The following is a 17,366-nucleotide window of genomic DNA, read 5'->3' on the forward strand; positions in this document are numbered from 1 at the left end:
AACTAAGGACTAATATTGAGAATATTGAGGCAATTTTAAAAAGCCTCAGAGGCAAACCAACCAACCCAGAAGTGGGCAAAGGACTTCTATAGAGAGTTCTCAAAAAAGAAATATAGATGGCTAACAGATATCTGAAAATATGTTCCACATCACTAGACATGGGGAAATGCAAATCCAAACCACAAAATCGTGTTACCCATGTCAGAACATCTAACACCCCAAACACAGAGAGTGACAAATTCTGGCTAGGAGAACTCTTATACACTATTGGTGGGAATGTGAATTAGTGTAGTCACTGTGGGAAATAGTGTGGGGATTTATTAAAAAACAGAAAACAGACTAGAAATAGACTTGCCATGTGATCCAGCAATCCCAGTATTGGATATATATTTCCAAAAGATTTGAACATAATACATCAGAGAGACATCCGCATCACCATGGATTTTTAAATTATTAAAAACATAAAAAATGAAAAAAAAACATATTCAGATAAATTACATTTTAGAAAGTGCATGTTGGATGTTTCTGGCCAGGATTCTGATGTTAGACAAAATGATTAATGAAAGATGTGTGGATGGTGAGTACAGACAACAAGCCACAACACCCGGGTTCAGATCATGTCTTTCCTGAGCTTTGTAGCCTAGAGCAAGCTACTTGGTTTGCTGTGCACCTAGCGTTATAGCATTTTAGTGAGGGTTAAATGAGTTGAGGATTTGTACTATGCTCAGATAATGCCTGTAATGTAGTCGATGCCATTTAAGTGCTGTGATTACTATTTTCAGAACCGTATCATTAACACCATCACCACCATAACCACCTTCACAACCAAAAACTGTCAGCATTACCCCCATTTTCTCCCCCACTGTGATTACCACCATCAACTCCACTTTTACAGCCACAACCAGCCTTGTCCCTATCATCATTCCACCACACCACCAATGTCATCCCTGCCACTGTCACTACCAGTGTCATCCCTGCCACTATCACCACCATCGTCATCCCCATCACCGTCACCACCATCGTCATCCCTGCCACTGTCACCACCATGGTCATGTGGAGGATTAAGTGGAAGAGTATATCAGGACTCTTGATGAGTATGTCAGGTGTGACTATGTCAGGTGTGAGTATGTCAGGGGTAACAGTAAGAAGGGCAAGGATGGTATGACTGGATGGTGTGAGGTTCAAAGGAAAAGGATGATGGGCAGCAGTGGCCTGATCTTGAGTCAGAAATGGTAAAACCTAGTGCTGAGGAAGGAGGCGGTAGCCTGCATGTCAAGAAGGTTGAAAAGAAAGCAGTCTGTTCTTTGGGTGAGGGACTGGGTGTAGCCTTCAGGTCGAAAGAATGTTCAGGGAAGAGATGGAGGATCTGAAGACGTTTCCTTAGGATGGGTCTGAAGACTTTTACGGTTTGGTGGAAAGGCTTGAGAAGACAGGAAGGCTGGGGATTGGGTCATATTGGGAATGAATGGAGAGCAGCATCTAGAGATGAGATTGTGGGTGGGGCTGACTGGAGGTTGATCCCCTGCATGGCCTCTTAGAGAAGACCTGTCCAGTGCCAAGTCTCTCATGTCTCCTGTGCCTGCAGCAGCTCCCGAGGCACTGGGCCTCGAAGGCAGGTACAACAGGCAGGGCTGCGGCTGCTTGGCTTCCGCCTCAGATACCATTATCCATCCCTCTAGTCACATAGCTTGGAAACCAAGAGTCAGATTTGACCAGAACTCTTTATTTCATTCTTGTGTTCAAAATCACATTGCCAACATGAGAGTTTCTTGTTTGAATTGTCTCTTCTGAGCGCCAATAACAGAGGGAGAACCTCCAGGCCATTGAAATTTAGGAGCTCATTTGCTGCTGAACTACCCTTCCTCACTCCCAAACACCACTCCCCCCCCCCTACCCGGGGGGGGGGGGCCAGAACCTGGAGGCTTTGAAACAAAACCAGGTGCCTTCTCTTAACAGCTCTGTTAGTTATCACACTTGCAACCTGTGTAATGAGTATATTCTGAATTGTGATAATTTTATTCAGCATTTTATCCCACTCCTTTTAGTATCAGTCTTTGGGATCGCAGTAGTTTTGGTAAAGTAGGCAAATTAATTGTCAAGATTTGAAATTTAGGTATTATACACATGCAAGTTGATTGCTACACTGATTCATACATATAATATTGCAATTGCCATAAAATGCTGGAATGTGTAATTTGGAAATTCCCGACAGTGGTACCTCCTATATTAATGACATATCTATGCTAGTTTTCATAATGGAGGATCCACAAGTGAACCCAGGAAGACAGACCCTGAATGCAAATTGCTTGTTTTGGTGAAACAGACCTGGGTTTTCATTTCTGCTCCTTTATGAGAGGAAGTAGAAAGATATTCTAAAGAGGCAGACAAAATAACTGTTGTTTGCCTCACTAAAAATAATTGGAGAGAGGATGTTATGTTTTATTGCTCCGACAATTTTGATTTATCTGAGTGAGGCCATGAGCATGTTTATATAAACAAAACTCACAGTGTAATATGGAGATTGTGTTCAAAGGAGAAGCAGTAGAATCCTGTGAAGTATCATCTGACGCATTATTGCTTTTTGTATCCATAGTTCATTTTGTGTAGAATACATCAATTTGTGCAAGGTGACTTTCTGGATATCAAGCATCTTGAACAGCCGAGTGAAGTGACTGTTTTTCATGTGTCCTGACACATGTTCATATTGTTAATGTCTGAAGGAAAAGGAATAATTTGGAAGGCTTACATGTCAGAATCCAGGAGAAATGAACAACTCACAGGGCAATTCATTATAAACATGGAATTGATATTTTATCTTTTTTTCTATTATTTTTTAAGGAACAGAGCCAGTTTGTGCAATAGATTAAACCTTGTATAAATGAACTGTTTAATGTCTGCATTTCAGGCATCGTGGGTTTCAAGTACCCTGGGTTTCTGGTTTACTGAACTTTTAGAAAGGAATTGCCAGTTCACCTCTTGGGTTTTCAGTGGCCGACCCCACTGCTTTTGGATGACAGGCTTTTTCAACCCCCAAGGATTCTTAACTGCAATGCGGCAGGTAAGAGGCCTACTTGTGTCCGTTGTGCTGTTACTTTCGCTTCTGCTAGTTTTTCTTTGTTGTTATGGTTTTGAAGAATGGGATAGGATAGAGGACGGCCATATCTTCTTGGTGCTAGCAATTATTTTGTCATGAACTTAAATCCAAAGAGTTGTATTCAACCTTGCAGGGGGCCTTCCAAAGTACTTTAAAAAAAGATTTATTTGTTTTTTTAGAAAGTCAGATTTAGAGAGAGGAAAGGAGACAGAGAGAAGTATCTTCCATCTGCTGGTTCGCTCCCCAGCTCAGCCAGGGCTGAGCCGATCCAAAGCCAGGAGCCAGGAGCTCCTTCTAGGTCCCCCATGTGGGGACAGGATTCCCAGTTTGGTCCATATTCTCCTGCTTTCCCAGGCCACAAGCAGGGAGTTGGATGGGAAGTGAGGCAGCCAGGTCATGAACTGGTGCCCATATGGAATCCCAGGGTATGCAAGGCAAGGATTTTAGCTGCTAGACTACCACGCTGGGCCCTCCAAAATACCTTTTCATGCTTGATTTGATGCATATTTTTGAATTACAAGTAGTTAATTGAAGGCAAAGGTATTTTTATAATTTGTTTTTCATATATTTAAAATGTTTTCATTGATATAAAAGGGAACAAATTTCATGTCTTTCCTGTGTACAGTCTTAACAGCATAATAATGCTTTGCACCCTACACTCCCTCTGCCACTCCCATCCTCTCTCCTTCCTTTTTTATATTTCTTTTATTTAATTTTTTATAATGACATATTTTCAGTTTGCTTTTAATCACAAAATTAGCTCTCCAGTAAATGAAGGCAACAAATACTCTTTCATTTATTTTGAACTGAGGGGATCTCTACTTGAACTTGTGTCATTGTTATCTATTAAGTCAAATCTCTAACCTCTCCCTCTGCCTTTTGGCATCCTGACTAGGAGGTAACTCGGGCCAACAAAGGCTGGGCCCTGGACAACATGGTGCTGTGCACTGAGGTCACCAAGTGGCTGAAGGATGACGTTCTGGCCCCTCCCACGGAGGGCGTGTACATCCACGGCTTGTATCTTGAAGGTGCTGCCTGGGACAAGAGGAACATGAGACTCAGTGAATCAAAACCCAAAGTGCTGTTTGAATTGATGCCTGTCATAAGGATTTACGCAGAAAACAACAGTAAGTCCTCTTATTTGAAGCTGATTACATTATAGTCAAAGAACTCCTAATGTTTGGTTGCTTTCTAAACTAACCTTATAGCCACGGCAGTGTTTAATCACTGCCCATCACCTTCCAGACACCTGAGTGTTATTTGAAACACAGTAGGACTGGCTTATCTGTGCTTAATAAAATAGGTAAAATATATGTGGATACTCATTAAACTCAGACACTACCTGATGAGGTAAGAATGAAATGTTTGTCCCGGTTGATAAATACGGTGGGAAATGTGGTGGAAAAGGAAGGTGAGGTTCACAGCTGGGGAGATGGTTGGGGGTCGGGGACCAGTGCTTGAGGAGCACTTGGGCGTGGTCTTGGCTTGGAGGGACAGACGCAGAGAGGAGTGAAGGGGAGTGAAGAGGAGGGATGGGTCATGCTCAGAAGGCTTACTGCATGAGACTGTGCAAGTGTGGGATGGACAGGTGTGACGTGGACACGAGCACCCATCAGGATGTCAAGAGGCTTGAACGTGCTTTGAATGGGAGGAAATTCAGAATGGCTTCGTGGTGTTTGGACTTTTGATCTGCCTTGATGCATTCATGCTGTGAATGCGTTGGAAGAGCCCCTCCACAGAAAGCTCAGTGCTCTTAAAGGCAGAGGGATTGCATCACAGCTCTCCTCTTGTAAGTCTGCCCAAAGTGAAACAGTTACCCAATCCCTGAATGTCACTGGCCCTTCATATTTAAGTTTTCATTATCATTGCAGAAACCATAACCTGTCAATTATATGTTTCTGGCTAGAGAGCAATCAGGTAGTTATAAGAAATTATGAATTTCTTTTAAAATTTTTATTTGAAAGGCAGATTTACATATAAAGAGGGGCTTCCATTTTTTAGTCTTCTCCCCAAATGCCTGGAACAGCTAGTGCTGGGCCAAACTGAAGCCAGGAGCCCAGAACTCAGTCAGGGTCTGTCACATGACTGGCACGGGCCCCACTACTTGATCTGCTGATTCCCTAGGTCTCCCAAGGTATGTATCAACAGGAGCTGGGCCTGGGAGTGGAGCTGACTCGAGCTGAGGTACTCTGGTAGGAGCTGTAGGTGTCTCAAGCTTTGTTTTAACTGTTGCACCAAACCTATCTCCTGATAACCAGAAAAGGATGAAGGCAGAGGAGAATGGGAGGGGAAGTTGAGTCTCGTGCCTGGCCCAGCTCTGGCCATAGTTGTCATTTGGGGAATGACCTAGCAGATCTCCTTCTCTATCTCTGTAACTGCCATTCAAATAAATAAACAGTTGTTTATAAAAAAGAACTGGGTTTATTTTAGTACAAAAAATTTGAACACATCCATGCTTTTTCATATCCATCTTCCATTAACTCTTAAGACGTACTTATTGGTTCTTAGGGTGATGTGAAGTGTTGGGGCATTAATTATTTTTATAGAAATAATAGTCATATGTTCTTTTTAGCAAAAAATAGTATTTTATAAATTTGCTTTATCATATCATTACCTCCAGTCAGCATGTTGTAAGAATGTTTTTCTTTTAAAATGAAAGAAAAAGCTTTCTCATATTGAGTTAGGTGTTCCTTTTATTGTGATTAAACTATAAAAATTGCTGGCAATTTGACATTGAATGTCTCAGCATGGCAGTAATAAAGTAATACCTTTATAATACAGGCAATTCTTTATTATTGAAGAACAGGTTTTTGTAGCAGAACTGAACTCACCCTGCTGGGCATTAGTAGTGATGCTCATTAGCAGCAGGTAAGGGGAAAAATAAAATTAGCCAAGTAAAAGGGGATGGATTTCAAAGGATTAAAAAGAAAAAAAATGGAAAACATCAGTTTATGTTTTTTTTTTTAGTTCAGCGGAAGTTGGAAACTTGTTTAGCCAAAAACTAACTTTGCTTGTAATCTTTTCAACCTGCACACTTAATTTTGATCTTTGAACAGGGTTCTGATTGGGATAAAGAGGGGTCACATTTTTATTGATTAAAGGAAGCATCTTAAAATTTATACTCTTACAGTTCACACTTGAAATTTTTAGTACAAAAAATAGGTTTTATGTGTTTCAGAGACACAATCTTAGATAACACGCTCTCAACCCTTCCTTTGTCACTCTAGCAATTGCCCTCCTCTCTTTTTATTCTCCTTTAATCTTTTCAATTTATTTTATAATCACAGGCTTGTTCCTCCACTTACCATAATATTCAACAGGCATAACGTATAAAGACCACTATCCCACAGGAATATGGACAAGGATATAAACAATAATAACATCAGAAGATATGAGTTTTGTTCTTATGTGTTGTTTTTTTCTAAATTAACTACTACATGTCAGAGAAAATAGATGATGTTTATCTTCTTGGAGCTGGCTTATTTCACTGTGCATAATGGTCTCTAGTTGCAGCCAGTTCTTAAATAATTTATCATTAAAATGTAGATATAGGATTGGTTTATTTGTTTTGAAAAAGAGGTCTAAATATTTACCTTCACTCTGCAAACTGAGAGACATATGCCCAAAGTAAAATTCATGTTTCCTGCTAGGACATCATGGAAAAGTTACCCATGTGGCTCTGCTTTCGCTGAGAGGTTCAAGCCACATACAAACTCTGGATTTTCTGTTCTTCTGTAAGCTGGAAAGGGGTAGATTCAGCAAAGATGCATTATGGGTTGGTGCATCATGGAGACATTGATGCATCTGAATGGATGCCGGTGCCATAGCAAATGCGATGGGGAACGGAGATTGGAGCACTGTGGAGGTGTGGGGGGAACATGGCAAAATGAGTGGCTACCTCTGGACCCTAAGCAAGGTGTGAGGCAGGGGGCTTGCAAGGCCTCTGAAGCACATGGGGTTAATTCTTGCGAAGGCAAATGTCCCGTGTCCATCTCTGATCTCATATTACACAGATGTGGACTGGGTCAGGGAATGCCACGTGTCCTGACTCCCATAGCACTGGTAAACCAGAACCCCTGTCATGACCATGGGGGGATGCACTGCAATGTAGTGAAGAGTTAAGGAAGTAAATGTGCGTCACGTGTGAGGATGGGGCAGGACAAATAGTGAGAACTTGAGTGTGGCTTAGGCATCCGCTACACCAAAGTTATTACCCTGTACCACACACTTGTGTGTTTGAACTTTGCGCATCTTGACAACTGTGTAGCATGTGTCATCTCTTGTGTGTGGGGAAAGTTTGCCCATGATTCCTGGCTGCCAATTGGTAAAACTGGTATCAGAATCACATTTGTCTGTTATAGGGCAAGTGCTAGCCCCTGGGAATTCCTGGGGCTAGTGTTCTGTACCTAAGATTCCATTTCTGAGGGTCCTTCTAGTGCCTGGAATGAAATTTGAAAATAAAGACTGAACTCAAAATAAAAGGCGCTCTCTTGTATATTGAGTTCCTGGGTTTGTGTTTCTCAGGTGCCTGGTACAGCAGACTGTAAGCAGTGGGAAAGCAGGTGCAGGTTCTGTCCTGTGTGTGTGAGTACTTCCTTCCTCTTGGCTTGTCTCTCTCCTGCTGCAGTGGGTGTATCTTCTTCAGAAAAGGCAAAAGGAAAGGAGAGGAAAGGAAAGGAAAGGATATTGTGATATATTTACCGTTTCCTTGTTCCAGCTTTTGTGCTTATGACACTAATTTACAAACACAAAGCCCTTCTCTAAAGTCGGATGTGACTTCATCTCAGTAGCACCGTGAGAGTCATTCATCATGTTCTATTGGACTGCCAGAGTAGCATTGTACTGGCAGCAGACACAACTGTGACCCCACAAATGTACAACATTGAAGAGAGTAGAAAAGAATGTATGGAATCTGGGAAGCAGTGGGGATGGTTCAAGTAACTGGGTTCTGCCATTCAGGCGGGAGAAGCAGGCTGAGCTCCTGGCTGCTTGCTCCGGCCTCGCCTAGCCCAGCTGTTGTGGGTCCTTGGGTAGTGAGTCAGCACGCATTGCTTACTGCTTGCCTCTCAAATGAATACATTTAAAAATGAAAGGAACTGGCCCTTTTGAGAAGGGTGATGGGAGTGGAGTTAAAGCTTCAGCTCCCAGGCCGCTCCATGGAGGCTGTTTCTGAACCGTCACTGTGGGTTTGCAAATTTGTATTCTTTTTCTTAGAAAGGACTCCCATGAAATGTATGAATCCAAGGCCCTACTAACCTGCCTCGACTACTGAGCTGAAGAGAAGTTAAGTGATTTTAATGCTGACCACAGGAGAGGTCTTTGAACGGTGGACACATAAGACAGCTCTCACTCCATTTGTGGTCTGGGAAACAACATCTATTCCTTTACCATAGGCAGGGGAGCTGAATCTCAGGGAGCTGAACATGTCATTTCTCTGCATTCTTACTTCTTTGTACACAAAGATAATCCACGGTATCTATTTTGGTAGGGCAGTCTCTATTCTGTGATTTTAAATGTGTCAAAACCTATAGCACAGGGTGCTGAAAATAGACTTTTTGAAATAATAATGAAATAGTGCTCACAGTTATATGGAGGTCTGAATATATGGGGCAGAACTCTTGTTAAGAATGGAGAATAATGGAGCATGTGTGGACGAGATTTGGTGGGGAGGTAAAGAATTGGGTTGAGCGACATGTTGGCTCGACTGGTGGATGGGGCAGGATGGAAGTGCGGGGACAGTGGTCACTTTCGAGGATGCAGGGAAGCGGGTGGGGAGCAGCAGAGTATGCCTGAGGCTTCTGCGAGTCTTGCCCACCTCTACGGAAAACCAGTGGTAACGTCTGCTTCACTTGAGGGATTTGTGGCCCTGTGTAGAATCTCCCTCATACTAGAAACTTGTTCACTTTTGGAGTGGCCTTCAGAATGCACAAGCTTGACTCTGCATCCTTTTTTGGGAGACTTAGAAGTTCCTCAACGTCCTTTCTTTTTGCGATTTGTTATAGCTGTAAGAGATCCTCGGTCTTACTCCTGCCCCATCTACAAGAAGCCAGCTCGCACGGACTTGAACTACATTGCCGCCGTGGACCTCCGGACGGCTCAGGCCCCTGAACACTGGGTGCTCCGTGGGGCCGCCCTTCTCTGTGATGTCAAGTAATGCAACTGATGTGTCTTACCCAATAGTTTAGAAAAAAGATACAGAATATTGTAACCTTTATTGCTGTATAAGCGCTAGACGATGTATACATCAGGTGACTCATGTAACTAACAAGCTGTGTAGCTTTCCCCCCAACGATTAGTTGGATGCTTACATGCGTTTTACTCATGTCTTCGTTAGTGACTAATGTAGTGATTTAAAATCAATCATAGGAGCCGCTGCTGTGGCATAATGTAGTAGGCTATCAGCTATGATGCTGGAACTGCATGTCTGAGTGCTCGTTAGGATCCTCAGCCGCACCTCTTCCTACCCGCTGCGCCTCTTCCCTGCTAATGTGTCTGGGAAAGCAGTAGAAATGGCCCAAGCATTTGGGCCCCTGCCATGACCGGAGGAGCCGTGAACAGAGTTCCTGACTCCTCTTTGCCACTGGACCCAGTGTTGGATGTTGTGGCCATCAGGGAATGAATGAACCAGTAAATAGAAGATGTTTTTCTGTCTCTTCCTCCCTCTCTGCCATTCTGTTTCAAATAAATAACATAAATCTCATAAAAAGAGGCACAATTTACAACTTCCTAATGAAGTGTGGCCGTCCAATCTACAAAAATACATTTTTTTCTTACTTCAACTCTAAGTAATGATTAGGTTAGCTGACAGTATTTTCCTTATAGGGATTATTTTCAGTTTTCAGAATTCTGGTTTGTGTTTGAGCCACGCAAGTTTGTGGTGGTTTTGCTCCTGCTATCTTTTGCGTTTAGGTCAAATTAACAGTTACTGTCAGAATTTCAAGCAGCAAATTAAAAAGGCTTATAAAATAGAAAGAAATAGCATATTGAATTAAGAAACTATGTGGACAATCACATAGACCTATTGAATAATGCTTTATCCCACTTACAGTTGATAATGACATACTGATTTATGTAACAAATAAATTAAACCTGAAAGTGAATCGCGATGTGGTATCTGGGGAGCTGACTGGTATACTTAGAAATTCCTAGTGCAATGCACATGGACCCGATCTTTTTGTAAACTACTGTTAAAAGGAGCCAGTATTGTGGCATATGACATGCAGCTGTTGCCTGTGATACTGCGTCCCATGTAGGCGACGGTTCCTGCCAAAGCTGTTCCACTTTCAACCCGTCTTCCTGGTTATGATCTGCGAGAAGATATCTAGCTATGTATGGAAGATGGCAGAAATACTTGTGCCTCTGACAGCCGCGTGGGAAACCTGGATGAAGCTCCTGACTCGTGGCATTGGGCTGGCCCAATCTCTAGCTGCTGCTACCATGTGGAGAGGGAGCCAGTGAGTAGATCTTTCTTGCCCACCTGCCCACCACTGTTTCTCTGTCTCTGTAACCCTGTCGAAGTAAGAGAAAGACATCTTTAAGACAAAGTAAATGAAGCAACAAAGAAAAATCTATAAAATATTTTCTGTGCTTGGATCCTTATTTTCTCAGTACCAAGTGCCATCGTATGGATATATTTTAGCTCCTAAACTCATCCAAGGGCCATGGGTTAGGGGTGCTGGGAGGATTGAGACTTGATCTAATTATGAGGTCTTAGAGGTGGACCTAGTGGGAAAGGCTTATGTCTTTGGACCCATACATGTGCTCAGAAGATACTTCTTCCAAGAGGGTTGGGTATGAAAGCTGGATGGTGCATAGCTACTTCTTGCTTTGGCTCGCCATGGGACTGCTACTCTATACACAATCCATCCTTCTCATCTGCCATCCTTACAAGAGGCAGGAAAGCCAATGGAGCCAGCCTGATTCTTGCTTGTGAACTTCTAAAATCATAAGTCAAAAGAAATCTTTGTTCTGGGTATGGTGGTAAATAATTTATACCCCAAGGAAACTTGTTGAGAGACTAAAAACAAGCTGTATATAAAATTACACTTAATAGCAGAAATAAAATATTCAGAAATAAGAAAATAAGAAATAAAACACATTTTCCATGAATGTTTTGAAGAATGCTTGTGTAACATGGCATATGTGGGGTGTATAGAAAATAGAATCAAAAGTGTGGGCTATGTTCCCTGGAGGAAATATTGGCTGTCAAGCAGAAAAATTAAATTGGACACAGTAGTATTTCAGCTGAGTCACAGAGTAACAGACAGAGACCACACTATAGTGTCCCATTTATTTATAACAAAAGGATACAGAATGTAGCAGCAATGAGATGTTGCTCTGAGCCTGAACAGCCTCTGTGCATCTGTGCCTGGCCTGGATTTTCTGTTTCCACTGTGCCAGCCACACCTGCTGGTGACCTTCTCTGCAAGTCCTACTTCCAAAATCATGATGTAAAAGGAAGTTCTTGTGATATAAAGAACTTCCTTTAGCACTCAGGGCACACATCACCCTTCCATGTCATCTCGCCCAGCCTTCTCTGAGTTCCTTTTGGGAGACAAAGCAGAGCCACCATCTAGGTGCTTTTAAGCCACATTTCTGGATGCTGTTCACCTGCAGACACCTAATTGGATGGGAGACATAAAGAAAGCTGTTTTGACGAGGTGACATTTAAATTTGGATCTGAAGAAGAGAAGAAAAGCATTTGAGACCCACAAGTGCCAGGAATTGACCTTTTGCTCACTAAATGGAGAGGGTGAGCCTGGAGTCAGAAAGGAGAGTGGCAGGACAATCTGGCAAGGAGTGGAAGACTCAGAGAGGTGTCACACCTGTCATGATGGCTTCCAAGCAGAGTAGTGGCTGATGGAATTCAAGTGTAGCTGAGTCACTGGGGTGACTTTGTATTAAATGCTATATGCAGTGCAAAAATATTACTGTAAAAAGTTCAGTGTCAAGAAACGGGATGAGACAACTGCACATCTGGTGAAGAGAATCTGGAATCTGGACAAAATACACAGCATCAACAATGTCATCAATAGTAGATTTTGGCTTGTCAATGCAGCATTAAAAGACTGGCTACAGGAGTGCATACTAATAGATTCTGAATTTTTTGCAACACAAACATCTTTAGTAATGATAAAAATAACAATTATTTGAGTAATTTTCTCTAAAAGACAGTCTTCCCCCACGAAAATGATCAGTACACCCTTTTCCCTCGAAAAAGCTCTGACGAGTGTCCACAGTTTTTCCACATTTTTGATACTTTTCTCTTGTAAGTGTTGGGAATGATTTTATTGCAAGTAGGGTCACTATAGATAAAATGTAGTGTGTAGTTTTTAAAGACAGAAGAAAGGGTTTTGAATGTTTTCATTTAAGTTGATGGTGTTTTGAAGACATAGAAAAGCTTACACTGATTTGAATTTCATACAACACATACATGTATTAAAACATCAAGTTGTACCTCATGAATATGTACAATCTTGATATATTAGTGAGAAATGATGTTGCTCAACAGATTACTGTTGATTGGTTGCCCTTGCCAGTACATCAAAATAGTGCTTCTTAAGGGTAAGCTAACAGCAAGCTTGTACTCACAGTTTTCTAGATCGGCTGTATGCTTCGGAACACCGATAAACACTGCAGCACTATTTGAAAACCCAAGGATGTCTACTAGTGTTCTTGAGAAGTATACATTGTAGTGCCTGTCAACTGTGCACAAGCATCTGCAGTCAATGAGAAGAGGAGAGACTTCTTCAGGTGTAAGACTCGGCTAAGAAGCGGTGCGTTCGCAAGCATGTCTGTGAAGGTTGTTCTCTGTAGCCTGATCTTAAAGTTGAGATTTAACTGTGTGGCACATCATGACTATGGACTGATCTCCGAACTCCTCAGATGAGTTTTTGAAAACGGCCTCTTTATTCCGTGGGTTTGAAATTTTTCACTATGAAATGACCACAGTGTTGTGACTTACAAGACATAATTTCAGTGGTTTAGAGAACATAATCTGAATTCTCATGAAGTCTTATCGGTGCTTGTCCACGTAACCTGACAGATCAGGATCATAAACTGATTTCCTAACTCCTCAAGTGAGCTTTTTTTTTCCTTTTTTTTTTTCAAGTGAGCCTTTGAAAGTGACCTCTTTAACTCTCTGGATTTCATAACTATCACTATGAAATGACAACAGCATTATAAAGTCATAATTTCAGGGGATTTAATCTAAATCCTTCTAAAAGTCTTATTGGCTCTTATCTCTGTGTGGACTGGGCTAATGAGTATGCATTCCATGCCTTCTCTACGCCTTCTCTGATTTAGAACTCCATTTACTTCTCTGGGCTTCTGGATTTATAGACATGCTTAATTGTTTTCAAGTTGGAGTTTATGTTGGCTGGGTACAAAGCCAAGATTGGGAGTCTTGTCCTCTCTTTAATTTGCATGCCAAATTGCGTTTTTCATTGGATAATATGTTATTGGTCCTTGCCATGTGTCTTGTGGGCAGAGCCAGAACATATTGTGCAGCTCGATACTTTCCTCCTTTTCTGGTCATGTTTTATGATCACCACAATACCTTTCTTCATTTGTTTCTACACTTAGGCTAATATGCATAGCATTCCTATAAAATGTACTCACCTACCAACTTGCCTGGAAAACCAATTAGACACTCCCCAATAGTTCTACAGGGGCTGAGTTTAACAAAGCCACAATGAAGTTTATTCTGAATAGCTGGGGTGGGAGAGAGAAAATGTGATGAAGAAGGCGGAAGAGACTACCAGAAAAGTCATGAACGGAAAGCCCAGTGAAGAATGAGAAATCTAACCAGTTCTGCAGCTGACATGCAATGCATTTCTCCTGATGAGCACCATTTTCAGTTTACTCTTGAGTTGCACCACACTCAATGCGGTCATCTGTGATGTATTCAGCTGTCACTTATTTGTGCAAATCCAAGGAGAACTGCCCAAGAGGTGCTTAAAAAAACACTTTAGTGTTTTATTATTTGAGAAATGATTACTTGCATGCACCAATGTAATATTAAGTGTTAAAAATATTCTGTGAAACAGTGAATATGTCTCTAGTGTTTTGGGAACATAATCCTTTGCTATTGTTCATATATTTGCTGTTTCCCCAGGCTATTAGCGAGAGCTATAACAAAATGGGAGTGACTGGAACACAAACTGGCACTCATATGGGAAGCTGGTGCCACAGGTGGAATATTAGCTTGCTCTTCCACCATGTCAGCCCCCATGAAATGATGGTCTTTTAAGAAAATAGCTAATGTAGCTTCAGTCATGTTCTTTGAAAATAAAACAGTTTTACTAGATAGTTTTGTTATGTTAGAAACCAGAAACTTGAACATTAACTAGCAAATATGACTAATAATGCTTAGCTTTTAGCTTACTCCAGTCTGTTTTTGTTTTTTTATTGTTCTTTGTCCCATGCCAGAAGTTTACTAGTCTTCAGTGGAGAAACAGGAAGTCATGTTATTTGACCCATATTCATGTTGATAGCATGTAAAGGTGGTGGGGCTGAACAGTGAGAGAAGCTCTTCAAGCTGATGTTAGAGGAACAGAATCATTGAAGACTCATTACACTGATCTCTGCCAGTGTCAACATTTGCATTTAGATGTTTTTTCTCAGATGCAATATGTTCTACAATCAATGAATTGTATGTAAATGAAAATTAATCAGATTATTTTAAGAAAACCTAATTCTTTTATGAAAGACAAAGGTGTCTTTAGAAGGAAGACAGAGGAGAATAGAGTATCAGTAGAAACTGAATAGACTTTGCTATCATTTTTGTATTTTAATTAAATCCTAACAGAGATATAAAATTGTACGTATCTGTGGGGCATGATGTGATATTTTGTTACATGTGCATGTTGCGGAATAGCCACATCACTCTCCTCATAATTTGTAACAGTATGAGGGTACTGCAAATGATTTGTGGAAATAAGGAATTACATAATGCTTATTTTGATGTAAGAATCATTTTGAAACCCCTGCGTTCTCTTTTCCTAGTATGAGTTTTCCATGAACTTTATGAAGACTGTTCAAATGCGTGAAGTTTTTTGCACCACAGTAAGGTTACCTATGAATTCCAGTTCCCAGCAGCCTTTTGAAGTGTCTTCATGTATCTCATGGAAGAAACGTTCTGCCTGAATTTGCAGTAGCTGTTGGTGTTTGTGTCTTGCTGCAGGGATGGACTTGTAATTGTGCTGGCATGCAGTCCTATTATAGGGGAGACTTAGAATCCTTGAAATTGGATGATACACAGCCTGTTTCAGAAATCTGAGGGTGCTTCTCAGGATTAAGTTGTTGTGACAAACCTGTGCCAACTTGTGAAATCCTCAAATTGCAACTTTGTGTAAAGATCCCTTCCTGTGTGGTCATGGTCAGCCGCATACTGGCTCTCTTCAAGTTGAATTGCTGATGATGTTAGCTGAGCGCCCCTTGGAGGAATACTAGTAGTGGACAGAGACCTAAACCGAGACTTTTGCTTGCTATGCCTCACTGGCCTAGACTATTTTTCTGTAGGGAAACAGCTAGAATTTTTACTGAATCATCTTTGCAGTGGGGAGGTGTTTGACCCAGAGGATGTTAGTTATTTGCTGCAATATCAGAGTTGTATCCACCTCAAATTAATGTATTGGAACCTATTCCCCAGTGTGATGTTTGGACGTAAAGTTTATAGGCAGTGATGAAACTGCGAGGGCATAGCCCTCATTCATGAGATTAAAGCACTCTCCCCAGAGGGCTCCTTTTGCATATGAGGGCACAGAATATGGGCAAGAACCAGAGAGTGGTTCTACAGCCACAATATATGCTTCTTAATTCACCTTGGGGTTTCCAGCCTTCAGAACTGAGATCAATGCATGCCATTTAGCCCATTCACTCTACAGTTCTTGGTTATAGCAACCCAGATGGATTAAAACAGTGGGTACAACAATTCTTCACTCTTCCTCGTAGGATTAAAGCTGAGCTTGCTCTCCAACCATGCCATTTTCTCCTCTTGATGATTTAGAAGAGGACTGGTTTCCCAAGTTACCTTTTGTTTTTCCTGTTTTGATGGAGCATATTTGTGTTTCAATTCGGGCGCAAAGCTCTCCAGCTTCTAGGATTTCTGTCTGTCTCTCATGTGCATACAGGTACTAAGCATGCGTAGTCGTATGCCAGTTCACGCTTATATCAGATGCTGATATTCATCCCACATCACCAAGTGATACTGATTATGTTTTGTGCTTTTCTGTTTGCTTTATAAATGTTCAGGCAAAGTTGATCATTTCATTCAAACCCTAGTGACTATCCACAGAGGATGACAAAGATGACATACAAAATGAATGGTGGATATTGAGTCCCACTTAAAGTTACTCCTGTTTTTGCTTCTTAGAAAACTGCTTGATTTGTGAAAGTAATGACTGTTAAGTCTGGATATTCATTAGAAAAATCTGTAAAGTTTTAATAGTATATTGATAATAAGGCTTCACCATAGTGTAATTAAATTATCTGTAAGAGAAGCCAGGGCATCTTGCTAAAGCAGGCAAATTTGGAATTATTAAAAAGTATCATCAGTTAAACTAGTGGAAATCATAATTTCGGTTAAAAAATTAAGTACAGTTACATAACTAAAGAGAACTGAGGTTATGAAATACTTTTTAGAAAAAAAGTTACTTGAGTGCTTCTCCTATAAACCATCTCTTCTGTAGACCCACATTTTCAAATCTGGATTTTGTAGATCTTGTGCTGCTGCTGCTGAGTTCTGTTGCTGTAGGAAGCTGAGACTGACAGATTTCTTTGAACTGCTTGGCACACAAGGGAGAATATGCTGTGTCTACATTCCTAGAGTTTACTTCAGAGTTCATTGCACCAGGACTGCTACTTGCCTGGCCTGAACTGGAAATTGCAAAGCTCTTCCTCAGTGTTAATTAATGGAACGCTACACGTGTTTCTGTAAGGTAGGGAGGTATCACTTTCACTACCTGTTTAGAAGGACCACAGGCTTAGAGCGTCAACTCACTGAAGACCACTTAACCAGCAGGATGTCTAATCCAGCTCAGATTCACCTTTCCCTAGATTGTGCTATTAGCAATGCCTGGTACGCTGCCTCTTCCTGTAGCACACAATGGATGTTCGCTGATTAGGAAGTGCAGGAAATCTGCTCTGCAACAGCTCTGGTAAGTCCCAGGAGTTTCTAGTTTAGGTTTCTCCCAGCTATTCACTTGTTCAATATCAGCCCTTGGGGGCCCCCTAGAAAGAAACAGTGTTTTTATATAATATCCATCCTAGA

At 41.3% G+C, this 17,366-nt stretch overlaps 1 protein-coding gene across 1 annotated transcript in view; it reads left to right on the top strand.

Moving 5' to 3' along the window:
• The window catches only part of DNAH5 (dynein axonemal heavy chain 5), a 180,058-nt gene extending 170,769 nt beyond the window's left edge, over nucleotides 1–9,289 (top strand). The window contains exons 77-79 of the mRNA XM_058680132.1: nucleotides 2,906–3,058; nucleotides 3,990–4,221; nucleotides 9,097–9,289. Coding sequence (XP_058536115.1) covers nucleotides 2,906–3,058; nucleotides 3,990–4,221; nucleotides 9,097–9,248 — 537 coding nt within the window. The 3' untranslated portion in view covers nucleotides 9,249–9,289. The remainder of the gene's footprint in view (nucleotides 1–2,905; nucleotides 3,059–3,989; nucleotides 4,222–9,096) is intronic.
• The last annotated feature ends 8,077 nt before the right edge of the window (nucleotides 9,290–17,366 follow it).

This window comes from Ochotona princeps, chromosome 23 (genome assembly GCF_030435755.1).
Source record: "Ochotona princeps isolate mOchPri1 chromosome 23, mOchPri1.hap1, whole genome shotgun sequence".
Classification (NCBI taxonomy): Eukaryota; Metazoa; Chordata; class Mammalia; order Lagomorpha; family Ochotonidae; genus Ochotona; species Ochotona princeps.